The sequence below is a fragment of the Pan troglodytes genome, chromosome 19, assembly GCF_028858775.2.
Source record: "Pan troglodytes isolate AG18354 chromosome 19, NHGRI_mPanTro3-v2.0_pri, whole genome shotgun sequence".
Taxonomy (NCBI): Eukaryota; Metazoa; Chordata; class Mammalia; order Primates; family Hominidae; genus Pan; species Pan troglodytes.
In genome coordinates, this window is record NC_072417.2 from 60,168,957 (window position 1) to 60,183,456 (window position 14,500).

At 38.8% G+C, this 14,500-nt stretch overlaps 1 protein-coding gene and 1 long non-coding RNA gene across 3 annotated transcripts in view; one reads left to right on the top strand and one right to left on the bottom strand.

Moving 5' to 3' along the window:
• The window catches only part of MYH2 (myosin heavy chain 2), a 28,537-nt gene extending 16,601 nt beyond the window's left edge, over positions 1–11,936 (top strand). For both annotated transcript variants that reach the window (XM_024350484.3, XM_024350483.2), the window contains exons 22-40: positions 1,182–1,437; positions 3,012–3,254; positions 3,346–3,522; positions 3,605–3,750; positions 3,834–3,924; positions 4,007–4,396; positions 5,210–5,336; positions 6,028–6,146; positions 6,289–6,485; positions 7,211–7,394; positions 7,471–7,636; positions 7,739–7,863; positions 8,022–8,330; positions 8,418–8,621; positions 9,201–9,326; positions 9,419–9,589; positions 9,673–9,777; positions 9,900–9,995; positions 11,654–11,936. In XM_024350484.3, coding sequence (XP_024206252.1) covers positions 1,182–1,437; positions 3,012–3,254; positions 3,346–3,522; positions 3,605–3,750; positions 3,834–3,924; positions 4,007–4,396; positions 5,210–5,336; positions 6,028–6,146; positions 6,289–6,485; positions 7,211–7,394; positions 7,471–7,636; positions 7,739–7,863; positions 8,022–8,330; positions 8,418–8,621; positions 9,201–9,326; positions 9,419–9,589; positions 9,673–9,777; positions 9,900–9,995; positions 11,654–11,806 — 3,385 coding nt within the window. In that variant the 3' untranslated portion in view covers positions 11,807–11,936. The remainder of the gene's footprint in view (positions 1–1,181; positions 1,438–3,011; positions 3,255–3,345; positions 3,523–3,604; positions 3,751–3,833; positions 3,925–4,006; positions 4,397–5,209; positions 5,337–6,027; positions 6,147–6,288; positions 6,486–7,210; positions 7,395–7,470; positions 7,637–7,738; positions 7,864–8,021; positions 8,331–8,417; positions 8,622–9,200; positions 9,327–9,418; positions 9,590–9,672; positions 9,778–9,899; positions 9,996–11,653) is intronic.
• Positions 11,796–14,423, bottom strand: LOC107969253 (uncharacterized). Its single transcript, XR_001710954.3, has 2 exons — positions 13,225–14,423; positions 11,796–11,895 (listed from the first exon to the last, which is right to left on the bottom strand). It is a non-coding gene; the product is annotated as an uncharacterized LOC107969253 (long non-coding RNA).
• Between the last annotated feature and the right edge of the window lie 77 nt (positions 14,424–14,500).

Sequence of the window (14,500 nt, forward strand, 5' to 3'; positions counted from 1 at the left end):
CTTCTTATCTAATAAGATAAAATACACCAGTGAGTAAGCAGAAGCAAACTTTTGCCCTAGCACCTGTTTCTAATATGAATTTATTGGACAGATCATTAGATAAGGGACATTGACCTGCAAAACAGACAGTATACTCAAGAGTAGTTTTACACAGGCTGTAGAAACAACTTTTTCCCTCTGATCATTTATATTATCAAACTATCATGATTTAAAATATTAGGGGCCATTTATCTGTGAAGGACTTTTTGCAGTAAGTTAACACAATGCATCAGGGAATGTAGCTATTTGGTGATCTAATTTGATGCAAGGACAGAGTTCAAAGACTATAGAGCCAGGTATCTCAAAGTACAGGATGTATGTGATCAGGACCATTTCTCCATGTTGAGAAAGGCATTTTACATTGCCACCTATACATCTACACATATACATATGTGTATGCAGATATATAAATAATTTACATGAAGCAAATTTTATTTTTACCACTTGTAATTATGCTAATATTTTCAACTATATTCCATTTCATTAAAAATAATAAATTTTGGTCATGATCCACGATATATATATATTTGGGTAATTGTCTATATATGGGGTAATTAGCTGTAAAAATCATTTAGATGAAAACAAAAGTGGTATTAGAGAATAGAATACAAAATTCACACAACATTAACATATAAAGCCAGAGATTTTCTAAGAAATTCTGAGTTTTTAATATCTCATGCCCCATATACCCCTAAAGAGCTGTGTTCCCCCTTCACTGCCCTTAGTGGTGTTTTAGTAGCAATGTTTGAGAAGGACTGACATACAGCAAGGTTTCTCAAAGGGTGCTCCTTGGACTTGCAACATCAGCATTTCTTGCAAACTTGTTAAAAGTGCCAATTTTCAGGCTCCACCCTAGATCTTCTGAATCTGAATCTGAATCTATGGAGGTGAGGTTCAGGAGTCAGTATTTTAACAAGCCCTTCAGGTGATTCTTATGCATGCCAAAGTTTGAGAAGCAGTGATGTAGAGAAATGAGTGACCTTAGCAAGACCTTGACCATCATCCTGAAATAGAATTTTTTTCATCTGCGTGTTTGAAAGCAGAGTAGGAACAAGGTGAAGCAGAACCTCCAACTCTCACTGCTAAGGTTTCATCCCATTGCATCAACCACACAATACTAATTTGCATCAATTAAATTTCAGGGAGGCCATCTTCTGTATCCAGTACAATATCAGATCCTTCATGAATGTCAAGCACTGGCCCTGGATGAAACTCTTCTTCAAGATCAAGCCTCTGTTGAAGAGTGCAGAAACTGAGAAGGAGATGGCCACCATGAAGGAAGAATTTCAGAAAATTAAAGACGAACTTGCCAAGTCAGAGGCAAAAAGGAAGGAACTGGAAGAAAAGATGGTGACGCTGTTGAAAGAAAAAAATGACTTGCAGCTCCAAGTTCAGGCTGTGAGTTGGAATATCACCCTTGGTATCACTAACCAGGATGCAGGTGCTAGAACTTTGGCCATTGTGGGCCATGAGTCGGGTAATCGCAAGGGAGACACTCATTGGAAGGAAAAGGTTAAAACACTCCAATGGCACGAAAAGGTCCAAACATTCCTCCATTGCCCAATAACCCCCAACAAACCAGCACCAGGGCAGTGAGGTAGAAATATCCCTCATTTTCCATTGTACACAATTTCATCAAACCACAAGATTTTTGACTTATTTTCTCTTTAAATACAGTCCATAAAAATGATTTTAATATGACACAATCCCAAATAAAATATGAAGGGGAGGATAGCATGGAGAGAGTAATATTTTTCTGAAACTTCCTTGAACTTCTAGATGTCCACGGGTCTTAAATTATAATAGGAACAGCTGACACATGACAGCACTCTCATCAAATTTTACTGAATTATCGTGTGATATTGATCTCAAAAACTCAGACTCCCTCTTTCTAATCTGTCTCCACAGTCAGTGTCCCATCATGTCACATCCACATTGCTGCATCAGCACCAAAGTTGCTCAGCCTACTTCCCAATTGTCTCTTCTTCCATCCAGCCCGCTCACTGCCCTCTCCTGAACCAATCATTTTAGAACTGCTTCCATCAACTTCAGACTATAATTTATAAGACTATGTTTTATTTGGAGTGAATTGAATTGGTCTACTTATCATAAAGTCATATTTTTTTGTTAAGACTGGTCTCTCTGTCAACGTTGAGCAGTGTAATAACTCCGAGCAGTGTAATAACTCCTTCTAGATTACAGAAGGAAAAAGCCCTCCAAATCTACCCTGTATTCTCTTCTGTTGTCCCCAGAGATTTATGCAGAATCTGTACTAAACCACTGTATTCATTACACAGTTATACACAGCACCCTGCATTCCTTAATGTAGTCAAAGACTGATATGGAGGATTACTGATGAGTATATATTCCAGTGTCTCCTTTATTTCCCGCCTGCCCTGACCCCCTTAATTGGAAACAGCAGGTTGCCAGGAATTTCTTGATTACTTTATGTTTCAACTTGAATTTAGTACATCATAATCAGGAGCATCCTCCAGTACTACAAAAAAAAAAAATCAGTAGCAGCTGTATCTTGAATTTGTCCTGCTAGAATGCTTCCCCACAACCCTCCTGCTCCTCTCCACAATAAGTTGATTTCTGCAAAAGCAAATCCTACCCCTCTCTCAAGGCCCAAATCAAATAGCAATTCTTTCATGAAACCATCTCTGATCCAACTTCTCTAATCTGTTATGTCACTAATTGCTTTCTACATTAATGGTAGCTTTTGGGAAATAGGTTTTCTAATCTACTGTAGAATACATTCTTTTAGGGGAACAAAACGACAACTGGTACATTTTGGCTTACCCACATGTGGAAAATGTACACAGTAGGGTGGTTCATGAAACAAAAATTTGTGAAGGAGTAAACAAATGAATATAGGAAATTCAAAAGATCAAATGCAGAAACATACACTCTTATCCGCTGTGAAGTATTTCATGCTTTCTTCCCAATTTTGATCTTGTTTCCAACTTAAGGAAGCCGAAGGCTTGGCTGATGCAGAGGAAAGGTGTGACCAGCTAATCAAAACCAAAATCCAGCTAGAGGCCAAAATCAAAGAGGTGACTGAGAGAGCTGAGGATGAGGAAGAGATCAATGCTGAGCTGACAGCCAAGAAGAGGAAACTGGAGGATGAATGTTCAGAACTCAAAAAAGACATTGATGACCTTGAGCTGACACTGGCCAAGGTTGAGAAGGAGAAACATGCCACAGAAAACAAGGTATCAATCATATTCTACAGTACTGTATAGAGGTTCTGCCACCCAACTAAGCTGCTTTATAGCAACTAAGCTGCTTTCTTCACCTTTGTAGGTGAAAAACCTCACAGAAGAGATGGCAGGCCTGGATGAAACCATTGCTAAGCTGACCAAGGAGAAGAAGGCTCTCCAGGAGGCCCACCAGCAGACCCTGGATGACCTGCAGGCAGAGGAGGACAAAGTCAACACCCTGACCAAAGCTAAAATCAAACTTGAACAACAAGTGGATGATGTAAGTCTAGTATCATCAAGGACATTCTTTTCTTCTAAAGGAAGATAAGCATTCCTTCTGATTCAACATTGTTTATATTTAGCTTGAAGGGTCCTTGGAGCAAGAAAAGAAACTTCGCATGGACCTAGAAAGGGCTAAGAGGAAACTTGAGGGTGACTTGAAGTTGGCCCACGAATCCATAATGGACATTGAAAATGAGAAACAGCAACTTGATGAAAAGCTCAAAAAGTAAGTAAGAAAGAATTGCTTATGGATTTGCTTCCTACATTAGATATGGACTAAATTGTTGTCCTTTGCTACTTTTCTAAAAGGAAAGAGTTTGAAATCAGCAATCTGCAAAGCAAGATTGAAGATGAACAGGCACTTGGCATTCAATTGCAGAAGAAAATTAAAGAATTGCAAGTAAGTACATGATTTTCATCAGTCTGGCTCGGAGGTAGTTATGACACAAAGAAGCTGAGTTTGTATTTTCCACCATTCCCAGGCCCGCATTGAGGAGCTGGAGGAGGAAATCGAGGCAGAGCGGGCCTCCCGGGCCAAAGCAGAGAAGCAGCGCTCTGACCTCTCCCGGGAGCTGGAGGAGATCAGCGAGAGGCTGGAAGAAGCCGGTGGGGCCACTTCAGCCCAGATTGAGATGAACAAGAAGCGGGAGGCTGAGTTCCAGAAAATGCGCAGGGACCTGGAGGAGGCCACCCTACAGCATGAAGCCACAGCAGCCACCCTGAGGAAGAAGCATGCAGATAGTGTGGCCGAGCTTGGGGAGCAGATTGACAACCTGCAGCGAGTGAAGCAGAAGCTGGAGAAGGAGAAGAGTGAGATGAAGATGGAGATTGATGACCTTGCTAGTAATGTAGAAACAGTCTCCAAAGCCAAGGTACTACAAATTCTGGGAAATTGTTATTGAAAATAATGCATTATGGACACATCATAGTTTGCACAGGGCACTTTTTACACATTAAGTCATTTGTTAACTGCAGTAATTCAGGGAAGTAAGCACAAAAAATCAGCATTTTTTATTATTTCAACTTAACAAATAAAGGATCAGAAATTCAAAGAGGCCAAGCACTTTGACCCATCACGCCATTAATAAACAACACCAGCTTTTGAACATAAGCCATCTGTGTTCTCCAAGTCTCCAGTTATAGAACAAAGGTCTCCAATTATTTCAAGGAAATTGAAATAAGGAAAGTTTCATTGTACATAAAGGCAATGAAGTATTTTAGAACATGCTTTTAGAAAATGTACACTATACAATTCTAACAAAATCTTAAAATTAGAATATAACCTTAACATTTTCATATTAATATTGAACAGAGCTTCATGATTAGCTTTCATAAAATATAAGAAAAATCAGCCAGGTGTGGTGGCGCGTGCCTGTAGTCCCAGCTATTCAGGAGGCTGAGGCAGGAGAATCGCTTGAACCCGGGAGGTGGAGGTTGCAGTGAGTCAAGATCACGCCACTGCACTCCAGCCTGGGGACAGAGCAAGACTCTGTCTCAAAAAAAAAAAAAAAAGAAAGAAAGAAAAAATTTTATGCATTATATTACATATAAGATAATTTGGTTTCTTTTCTATATTAAGATAAATATTGTATTTTTTATTTCGGGGAGAAGTTACAGCAACTGCAAAGGTGATTATTATTCGCTTAAAAGGTCTCTGTTTTCTTCTTTTACTTTTTCTTCTATAGGGAAACCTAGAGAAAATGTGCCGGACTCTAGAGGACCAACTGAGTGAACTGAAATCAAAGGAAGAGGAGCAGCAGCGGCTGATCAATGACCTGACTGCGCAGAGGGGGCGCCTGCAGACTGAATCTGGTAACTCTCCCCTCTTCTGTGCAGCTTCAGGGTGGAGAGGATGTGATTAAGAACAACGGACTGATTTGGTGACGTGGGAGCCTAATAAAACAGCTGAGAACATGTCTGATTCACTGAACAGCTCAGACACCTGACCTATGTGCAAGGTCATCTTGGGACAATGCTGGAGATAAAGGTTTCAATAGGACAAAATCAAGCTCTGTTCCAGAATGGCTTTGAGTATTTGCTCATTGCGAGGATGCTGGGATTAGCGGTTACTCCAGCATGAGTTCAGGGCTTCTCTTTCAGGCCAAGTTTCTCTTTATTTATATGAGGGTCAACTAACTTCCAGAATGGGGCAATGAATATCCCAGTCTCTCAAAAGTCCTATGGAATGGGGACTCTGTAGAATTAGACATTTTAGCTTACTCATTTGACAGTCCTCACCAGATTTTGCACAATATCATATAATTCTGAAAGAATTAGTTATGGAAAGGACAAAAGGAATTTAAGCTGTATTTATTCATTCCGATTGATCTGAAAGTTTCACCATAAAAACTGAAAACCTGCATTGAGCATGAAGATGTCAGTATAGAATTCAACCATCTGAGCACTCAATTTGGGAAAATAAGAGTCAAAATTTCTTTCTAACATGGGCTTGCAGAATCTTGTTTTTCACTTAAAAAATGGTGCCATTTCTTTTGTCCATCAGGTGAGTTTTCACGCCAGCTTGATGAAAAGGAAGCCCTGGTGACTCAGTTATCAAGAGGCAAACAAGCCTTTACTCAACAGATTGAAGAATTAAAGAGGCAACTTGAAGAGGAGATAAAAGTAATTATGATTCTAAGACTGATTTTTTCCCTCATGAGCTGATTCTACATGGAGCCTGTTATACCAGCTTTCAAAAGGTTTTGAAAGTTAAGAGTTAAATATTTAAATATCCAGTAAAATGAAGGTGTAACTGCCTCCATAGGCCAAGAACGCCCTGGCGCATGCCCTGCAGTCTTCCCGCCACGACTGTGACCTGCTGCGGGAACAGTATGAGGAGGAGCAGGAATCCAAGGCCGAGCTGCAGAGAGCACTGTCCAAGGCCAACACCGAGGTTGCCCAGTGGAGGACCAAATACGAGACGGACGCCATCCAGCGCACAGAGGAGCTGGAGGAGGCCAAGTATGTGCACAGATATGAGAGAATGAGCAGAAAACTTTGCATATTGAATCAGAAAGACATGACCTTTGAAGATTCAGTGAATTAGTCCACAAATGCTCATTAATCTGCTTTTATGTGCCAGTCACAATCAGGCCCTGAGAATAAGACATGAATAAATCAAATATGGTCCCTGCCTTATGATCCTAAAATCTAGTTAAGAAAACAAAGAAGAGCAAATAATTACACTGATAATTAGGGGCCTCACTGCTGTTTGTCAAGCACAATGAGCTCATCGCTGCATCAGGGGCTTGTACCTGCTGTTCTCTCTGTCTGAAATACCCTCTCCACAGACTTCCCTTTGGCTCTCTGACTTCTTTTAGCTCTTGACTCAAATATCTCTTCATGGAGGCCTTCACTGAATATCTAGAGTAGTTGCCCACCATTTATTTTATTTTGCTTCATTGCACTTGTATCTGTAAGGTATTATTACGGATGTTCTGATTTGCTTATTGTTTACCTCTCTCACTTGTTTGTGGTCTTCATGAAGCAGAGATCTTTTTTGTCTTGGTCACTGCTGCGTAGCCAGTGTCTGGTTCATAAAAGGGGCTCATCAATATTTGTTGAAAGAATGAAAGGTGGCTGGGCAGCATTAATGTGAAGTTTCTAATACTCTTCAATGTGTGTGGCAATAGCTCATAATTCATATTATGGTTCACTTCTCTCTGAAAACATGTATAATATTCAAGGAAGAAGCTGGCCCAGCGGCTGCAGGCAGCTGAGGAACATGTAGAAGCTGTGAACGCCAAATGTGCTTCCCTCGAAAAGACGAAGCAGCGGCTGCAGAATGAGGTCGAGGACCTCATGCTTGACGTGGAGAGGACAAATGCCGCCTGTGCCGCCCTTGACAAAAAGCAAAGGAACTTCGATAAGGTAATTCCTCCAGCATCTTCTGCTCTTTACTCTACTCTTTTGTCTTTGCAGCAGGTAACAGGTCTTGGTTTTTCAGATCCTGGCAGAATGGAAACAGAAATGTGAGGAAACGCATGCTGAGCTTGAGGCCTCCCAGAAGGAGGCCCGTTCCCTTGGCACTGAGCTGTTCAAGATAAAGAATGCCTACGAGGAATCTTTGGATCAGCTAGAAACCCTGAAGCGAGAGAACAAAAACTTACAGCGTGAGTCCCTATCATATTCAATAATATTCATAACTTGGAAGAATCTCTCCCTTATGTCACATGTTTAACCAAATCCCTACCTGTCTTTTACTCAAACAACAGAGGAGATTTCTGACCTCACGGAACAGATTGCAGAAGGAGGGAAACGTATCCATGAACTGGAGAAAATAAAGAAACAAGTGGAACAAGAAAAGTGTGAACTTCAGGCTGCTTTAGAAGAAGCAGAGGTACATGTAAAATTGTGCATTATAAAAAAATTTGGAAAATAATTAGGTACATCTGCATAGAGTGAATAAAAAGACACATAGCACAAAATTATTGCTGTGCAGAAAAACTTCATAAAGCTTTTGGTTCCTTGCTAATGTCACCTCTTGCTGTCATTAAGGCATCTCTTGAACATGAAGAGGGAAAGATCCTGCGCATCCAGCTTGAGTTGAACCAAGTCAAGTCTGAGGTTGATAGGAAAATTGCTGAAAAAGATGAGGAAATTGACCAGATGAAGAGAAACCACATTAGAATCGTGGAGTCCATGCAGAGCACGCTGGATGCTGAGATCAGGAGTAGGAATGATGCCATTAGGCTCAAGAAGAAGATGGAGGGAGACCTCAATGAAATGGAAATCCAGCTGAACCATGCCAACCGCATGGCTGCTGAGGCCCTGAGGAACTACAGGAACACCCAAGGCATCCTCAAGGTAAATATGTCCAAGAGATGGTCCCAGGACTATTGGGGTGCCTGCAACCCTGAGAACATGATGTCTCAATGATGGTTTGTTTCACAGGATACCCAGATCCACCTGGATGATGCTCTCCGGAGCCAGGAGGACCTGAAGGAACAGCTGGCCATGGTGGAGCGCAGAGCCAACCTGCTGCAGGCTGAGATCGAGGAGCTGCGGGCCACTCTGGAACAGACAGAAAGGAGCAGGAAAATCGCAGAACAGGAGCTCCTGGATGCCAGTGAGCGTGTTCAGCTACTGCACACCCAGGTGGGATTCAGCACAAAGAACTCTCCTTAGTAAATTTTATATGTCCCAGAATAGATAAGCCTGAGTTTTCATAAGACAGCTAGACCTAATATGTCTATCAAATTTTCTTTTCAAATAATACAGAATAGTAATTCTGCATTATTGAGAAATCTTTCACTGTTTTGCTTTGAAAAACTATTGTTGATTTGCTTCATATAATATTCTAAGGCTGCCCCCGTATTCTATTGTGTTAATATCTTTATTGGCCCTCATTATCAATATTCACATTTCATTCTGGAGAAATGGAATGTTATGAGAAAGTCCATTATACTTTTATCCCTGTGAATGGTCTATTGGTAAATGATAATTATAAAATTATAGAGCTACTTGGTCTGCTTGTGACCTATACACTTGAAGATGCTGAATATTCTATAACATTTCTATTTTATTTAATCATATTACATAACACAATCCTTTAATTCTTTAATATTAAAAGGCATTTTTGACTTGCAAATTTTTATCTGAATTTTTTTCAAGAATGGTTACCAATAAATACTTTGGTAACACAATTTTTTAAATGTACAAATTCTTTTTAAACAGAACACCAGCCTGATCAACACCAAGAAGAAGCTGGAGACAGATATTTCCCAAATGCAAGGAGAGATGGAGGACATTCTCCAGGAAGCCCGCAATGCCGAAGAAAAGGCCAAGAAGGCCATCACTGATGTGAGTGGCAGGCACACTTGTCCACTGATTTAGCAGTAAGATTTCCTGACATCTATAACTTTCTTGGTTTTCTTGATTTATTTGCTATTTAGGCCGCCATGATGGCTGAGGAGCTGAAGAAGGAGCAGGACACCAGCGCCCACCTGGAGCGGATGAAGAAGAACATGGAGCAGACCGTGAAGGATCTGCAGCTCCGTCTGGATGAGGCTGAGCAGCTGGCCCTGAAGGGTGGGAAGAAGCAGATCCAGAAACTGGAGGCCAGGGTGGGTCTCCCAATATCTGTCTATTTCCATCTGCTTTCAGTGCCTTATTGGATCAAAGTTCTTAAGAGCCTACTTATTTGCAGGTACGGGAGCTGGAAGGAGAGGTTGAGAGTGAGCAAAAGCGTAATGCTGAGGCTGTCAAAGGTCTGCGCAAACATGAGAGGCGAGTGAAGGAACTCACTTACCAGGTACAGCCAGTAGTTTTTAGCAGCTAAGCACTGGTCGAAGTCTATGTGAAATACTCATATGCAATGATGCAATAGTCATGTGCTTTAGTAATTAAGGTCCTGGACTTTTTATAATCTTTCAGACGGAAGAAGATAGAAAGAATATTCTCAGGCTTCAAGATTTGGTAGATAAGCTTCAGGCAAAAGTGAAATCTTATAAGAGACAAGCTGAGGAGGCTGTAAGTATTTTTAAGATTGAAGTCCTCAAATTAAGCTAATAAATAATTACTACCTCTTGTAGTAAACAAGCTGTTTGCTTTAAAGACTACTGCATGCATATTTAACATTTGTTTTTGTACAATAATTCTTGCATATCATTCGTAATATCAGTAGCTTCATTTTAAAAGTAAACTTTCAATCCACCAAGAAACCTGAAAAAAATTAAAAGCAGAAATAATACAGGCCATATTCTCCGGCCACAGTATGATGGAGTTGTAAAGTGATGACAAAATATAAGCAAAAATTCTTGGGTACTTAAATATTAAAAAAACTAACTTTCTTAAATAACTCTTGGTTTAAAATAAAAATAAAAACATAATTACTAAATAATTATTAATTATAAGTAAAATCACAAGGAAGATGCTACTTTCACAAACCTACAGAATGTAGTCAAAGCTGTGCTTGGAGGCTAATTCATTGCTTTAAATGCTTTCATTATGAACCAAAAGTAAAAATAAACAAACAGACAGTCCAATAAAGAAATTATAAATAATAATAAAACAGTAGAAGTAAGAAGTACTGTTAAAAATAAAAGTAGAAATTGGTGAATTAGAGTATACTATTTTCTATTTGATAACTTCAGTAATATTTGTGACTTCTGGGGAATTAATAAAATAAATGTATTATAACTAGTTTCATCAAGGAAAATAAGAGAGAAAATATAAACAACATTAGAAATGAGAAAGGGAATAAGCTATATACATAGAGGATTATTTTTTAATATAAAACACATCTATCAATAAAGTTGAAACCCTGAAAAAAATTGATGATTTTTCTAGGAGGATATAAATTACTAAGTTGGCTGAATTACTTCTAGAAATGGACCCAAGTCCAGATAGGTCTTTCAAAATTTCAAGGAACAGATAATCCCCCAGCTATGTAGCTGTTCAAGAGCATGGGAAAAGATGGAAAGCTGTCCAGTTCATTTTAAGAAGCTCACATAACCCTCATACCAAAGCCTGCCCAAGAGAGGACAGAGGGAGAAAAACTAAAGGCAATTTTACTCATAAAGACAGTTACAGCAAAGATAAATTACTAAGTAGTAAGTCTTACTTTATTAAAGGAATTGTCTTCCAGTGATTAAATAAGGTTAATTCTTACAATGTAAAGATGACCTAATATTAGGTTATCTGTCAATAGAATCATTACATCCAATGCAGGAGGAAAAAAGTAACCATTTTGAAATGTGCCAAAATGATACATGACAAAATCCAATATTTATTTCAATTTTTAAAAACTTAATAAGTTCATTCTTAATATGATAAAAAAATCTAACTCAAGGGAAAATCATCATCTTATAGCAAGCATTAACAACTATGACTTTAATATTCTTGCCTTCCTCTCTAAGCTTATATTTTTCTTCTTATTCTACTTGTGGTACATATATTTTATGTGTTTTGGTTGCCAAAATAGGAATGTGAGATACGTATGTATGTATGTATGTGTGTGTGTGTATATATATATATATATGACATCAATAAACAAATCTTAAAATTAATTTCAATGATAATCCCTAGATGTTGCTTCTCCATAGATGCCAAGTCCTTTCTTCTATTAGGTCTAAAGAGTCTAGAAAGATGCAAGTATGAGTTCCTTACAATTCCATTTTTATTCTCAGGAGGAACAATCCAACACCAATCTAGCTAAATTCCGCAAGCTCCAGCATGAGCTGGAGGAGGCCGAGGAACGGGCTGACATTGCTGAGTCCCAGGTCAACAAACTGCGGGTGAAGAGCCGGGAGGTTCACACAAAAGTCATAAGTGAAGAGTGATCATGTCCTGATGCCATGGAATGACTGAAGACAGGCACAAAATGTGACATCTTTGGTCATTTCCCTCTGTAATTATTGTGTATTCTACCCTGTTGCAAAGGAAATAAAGCATAGGGTAGTTTGCAAACAATATCCTTAGACTGGTCTTGTCTTTTCTCTTTCCTGAAGCCATGTCAAAGTTTGAATAGTCACAGAGTTGTCAAACAATCACATTCAATTGGCGACTTTTTTGGGGGTCTACGGCAACACTTTAAGGCTGTAAAGATGTCACTTATCCAGAAAGACTGCTCTAATGAACAGAAATCTGGAAGTCTATTTTATTTCTTTCTAACCTTTCCTGATATCTGAGTACAGTAAAATCTTAGAAAGCTCCTGCTTCCCCTAACATGAACCTTTTTCAGGATAGTACTAGCTATATAATCACATAGGGGATTCAAACTGAATTGTATCATTAATTCTCTTTGTTGAATAACTGTTATCAAGAATATAAATACAAAATATTCTTAATTAGCCCATGGATATTTACATTATCAATTCCAGTGTACCATATGCCCACAGTAGGTGCACTGGGTAATGGGTTTGACATGACCTTGTTCTTCACGAAGCAAGTTTCAAAATTAAATTAAATATGACTCTTCTCCCTATGAAAACTACAGGGTGTCTATCAAATCTGGAGACATAGAGAATATTATTTTTACGTTATAATGTAGTATCCATGAGCTATTAGCTTATGTTTCCAATCTTTATGGTCTCCTGGATAATCATATAAAGAGCCAAAATAAATGACTAAAAGTGTCAAGAAAATATGATCTCAAAGTAGGTTATTCAAATCTATATTCAACACACATAATGATGGGTATGAGTTTGGTACAAAAAGTAGATATCATAGCAATCTGGACCACTCAGAGACGTTTTCCTAGAGGATCAAGATTTTTAAACTGGATGCAGCTGAGATGCACAGCCAAAAATATAACCTTCCTCGACAGAATAAAGGAAGAACTAAATGGTAACTTCCCATCAAATAGAAAGCAAGAGTATCTTGGTCTAAATGGCACTGTGTGAAAATGATGTAAATTAGACATGGTAGTTTAACAGGTAAGTTGGATTCACACTGTCGCACTAGCCTTAGAAAGGGTGTGGAATTGCTCTTCTTGCTGCATAAGCCCCTCTTTCACTTTGTTCCTGTATCACCTGGAATTGCTTAAGTGCTTTATAACGTGGCAGTAATAAACAAAAACAATATCTTACTTCCTACTTATTGAAAAGTTTATCCAGAGCAAGACAAAAGGTTGTCTGAAGATTCCCATCAAATCCTATCGAGAGCATTATTAAAATGTTTTATCTTCCTGAAAATCATTACCCACATTTTGCAGGTGCCTAGTAAAGAAACAGACATGTAAGAAAGTAAAATTAGGTACCTGTGGTAACAAAGCAGGCTAATAGATGGCTAGGAAAGGCCCTCTCAGACGCACATCCCTGCAATGCCCTTCCTGATGGCTTTAATCTACCCCAGGTAGAAGAGTGTCACAAGTGAGTACGCTGGACCGCAAGTCAGATGACCAGAGTCCAAACTGCTGTGTGATTTGTGGAGATTCTCTTCTATTTTTTGGATCTCAGTTGCTGTATTAGTAAAATGAGAAAGATGAATTAGATGATCCCTTATGGTAATAAAACTATGTGACCTTTACAACTAATATATCCAGATATCTCCTTTCATAAGGCAAGCTACAGCCATTAAATCAATAGAGATATAAGTACAATAATACAGAGTGGGTGCAAAACCAGGTATATTAAGCAAATGTTGTCCCAGTCCTAGCCAGACAATGCTGACAGACAGAGACGTGAGGCCACAAAGACAGTAAAATAAACTTTTTTAAAAAATTAAAATAGAAAACAATATTCAGGTATTGTTTGTAAGCAAAATACTAAATATATCCCATGGACTGCTGATAGAGGAAAAATCATCGATGCTGCATATTTAGACAGAGAAATACCCTGTTTCCAATATTTTCTTATGTTGAGTTTCATAGAGGAAACAAGATTTCACAAGCAACTTGGGCACCAAAAAAAAATGAGAGAAGCAGGACATCTCTGTTTGGAAGGCAATGCAATTTCGGAGCAAGTCCGAAGTGCCGGTGGAATGATTTGACAATGAATAAGAGGCGACTGATTGAAGGAAACAAAAGAAGCTATCTTTGGCTGCTCTTCATGAAGCAAGTTTCAAAATTAAATTTCCAAGCAACTTTGAAAAAGCACAATAAATTGCAAAAAAAAAAAAAAAGGAAATCTTTTTGAGAGAAAGCAACGTTTTTATAACCCTCTGCTAAAGAGCAGAAGTTTTCCTCCCGAGTACACTATCTGTAACTGCGCAGGCAGTTGAAAAGACTTCACACAGGCGACTCTGTGAAACAGAAGAGCAGTAGGCAACAAAGTCCAGGGATTCCAGAACTTAGCTGTCTTTGAAACAACACCTTACATTCCAAAGGCCAACAACTTTAAGATTGCCAACGACTCAAATTATTTATAGGAGATTGATTCATATACTTAACCCAATATGAGAGGAAATATTTCTAATTATATCCAAACATCTTTAATATGAGGGGAATTAGGCTTGGAGACCTTCAATGCCAAAAACATGTTTTGCCAAATATGTTTTAAGAAAGAGGAGGAGGTTACGTGTTTTCCATATTTGAG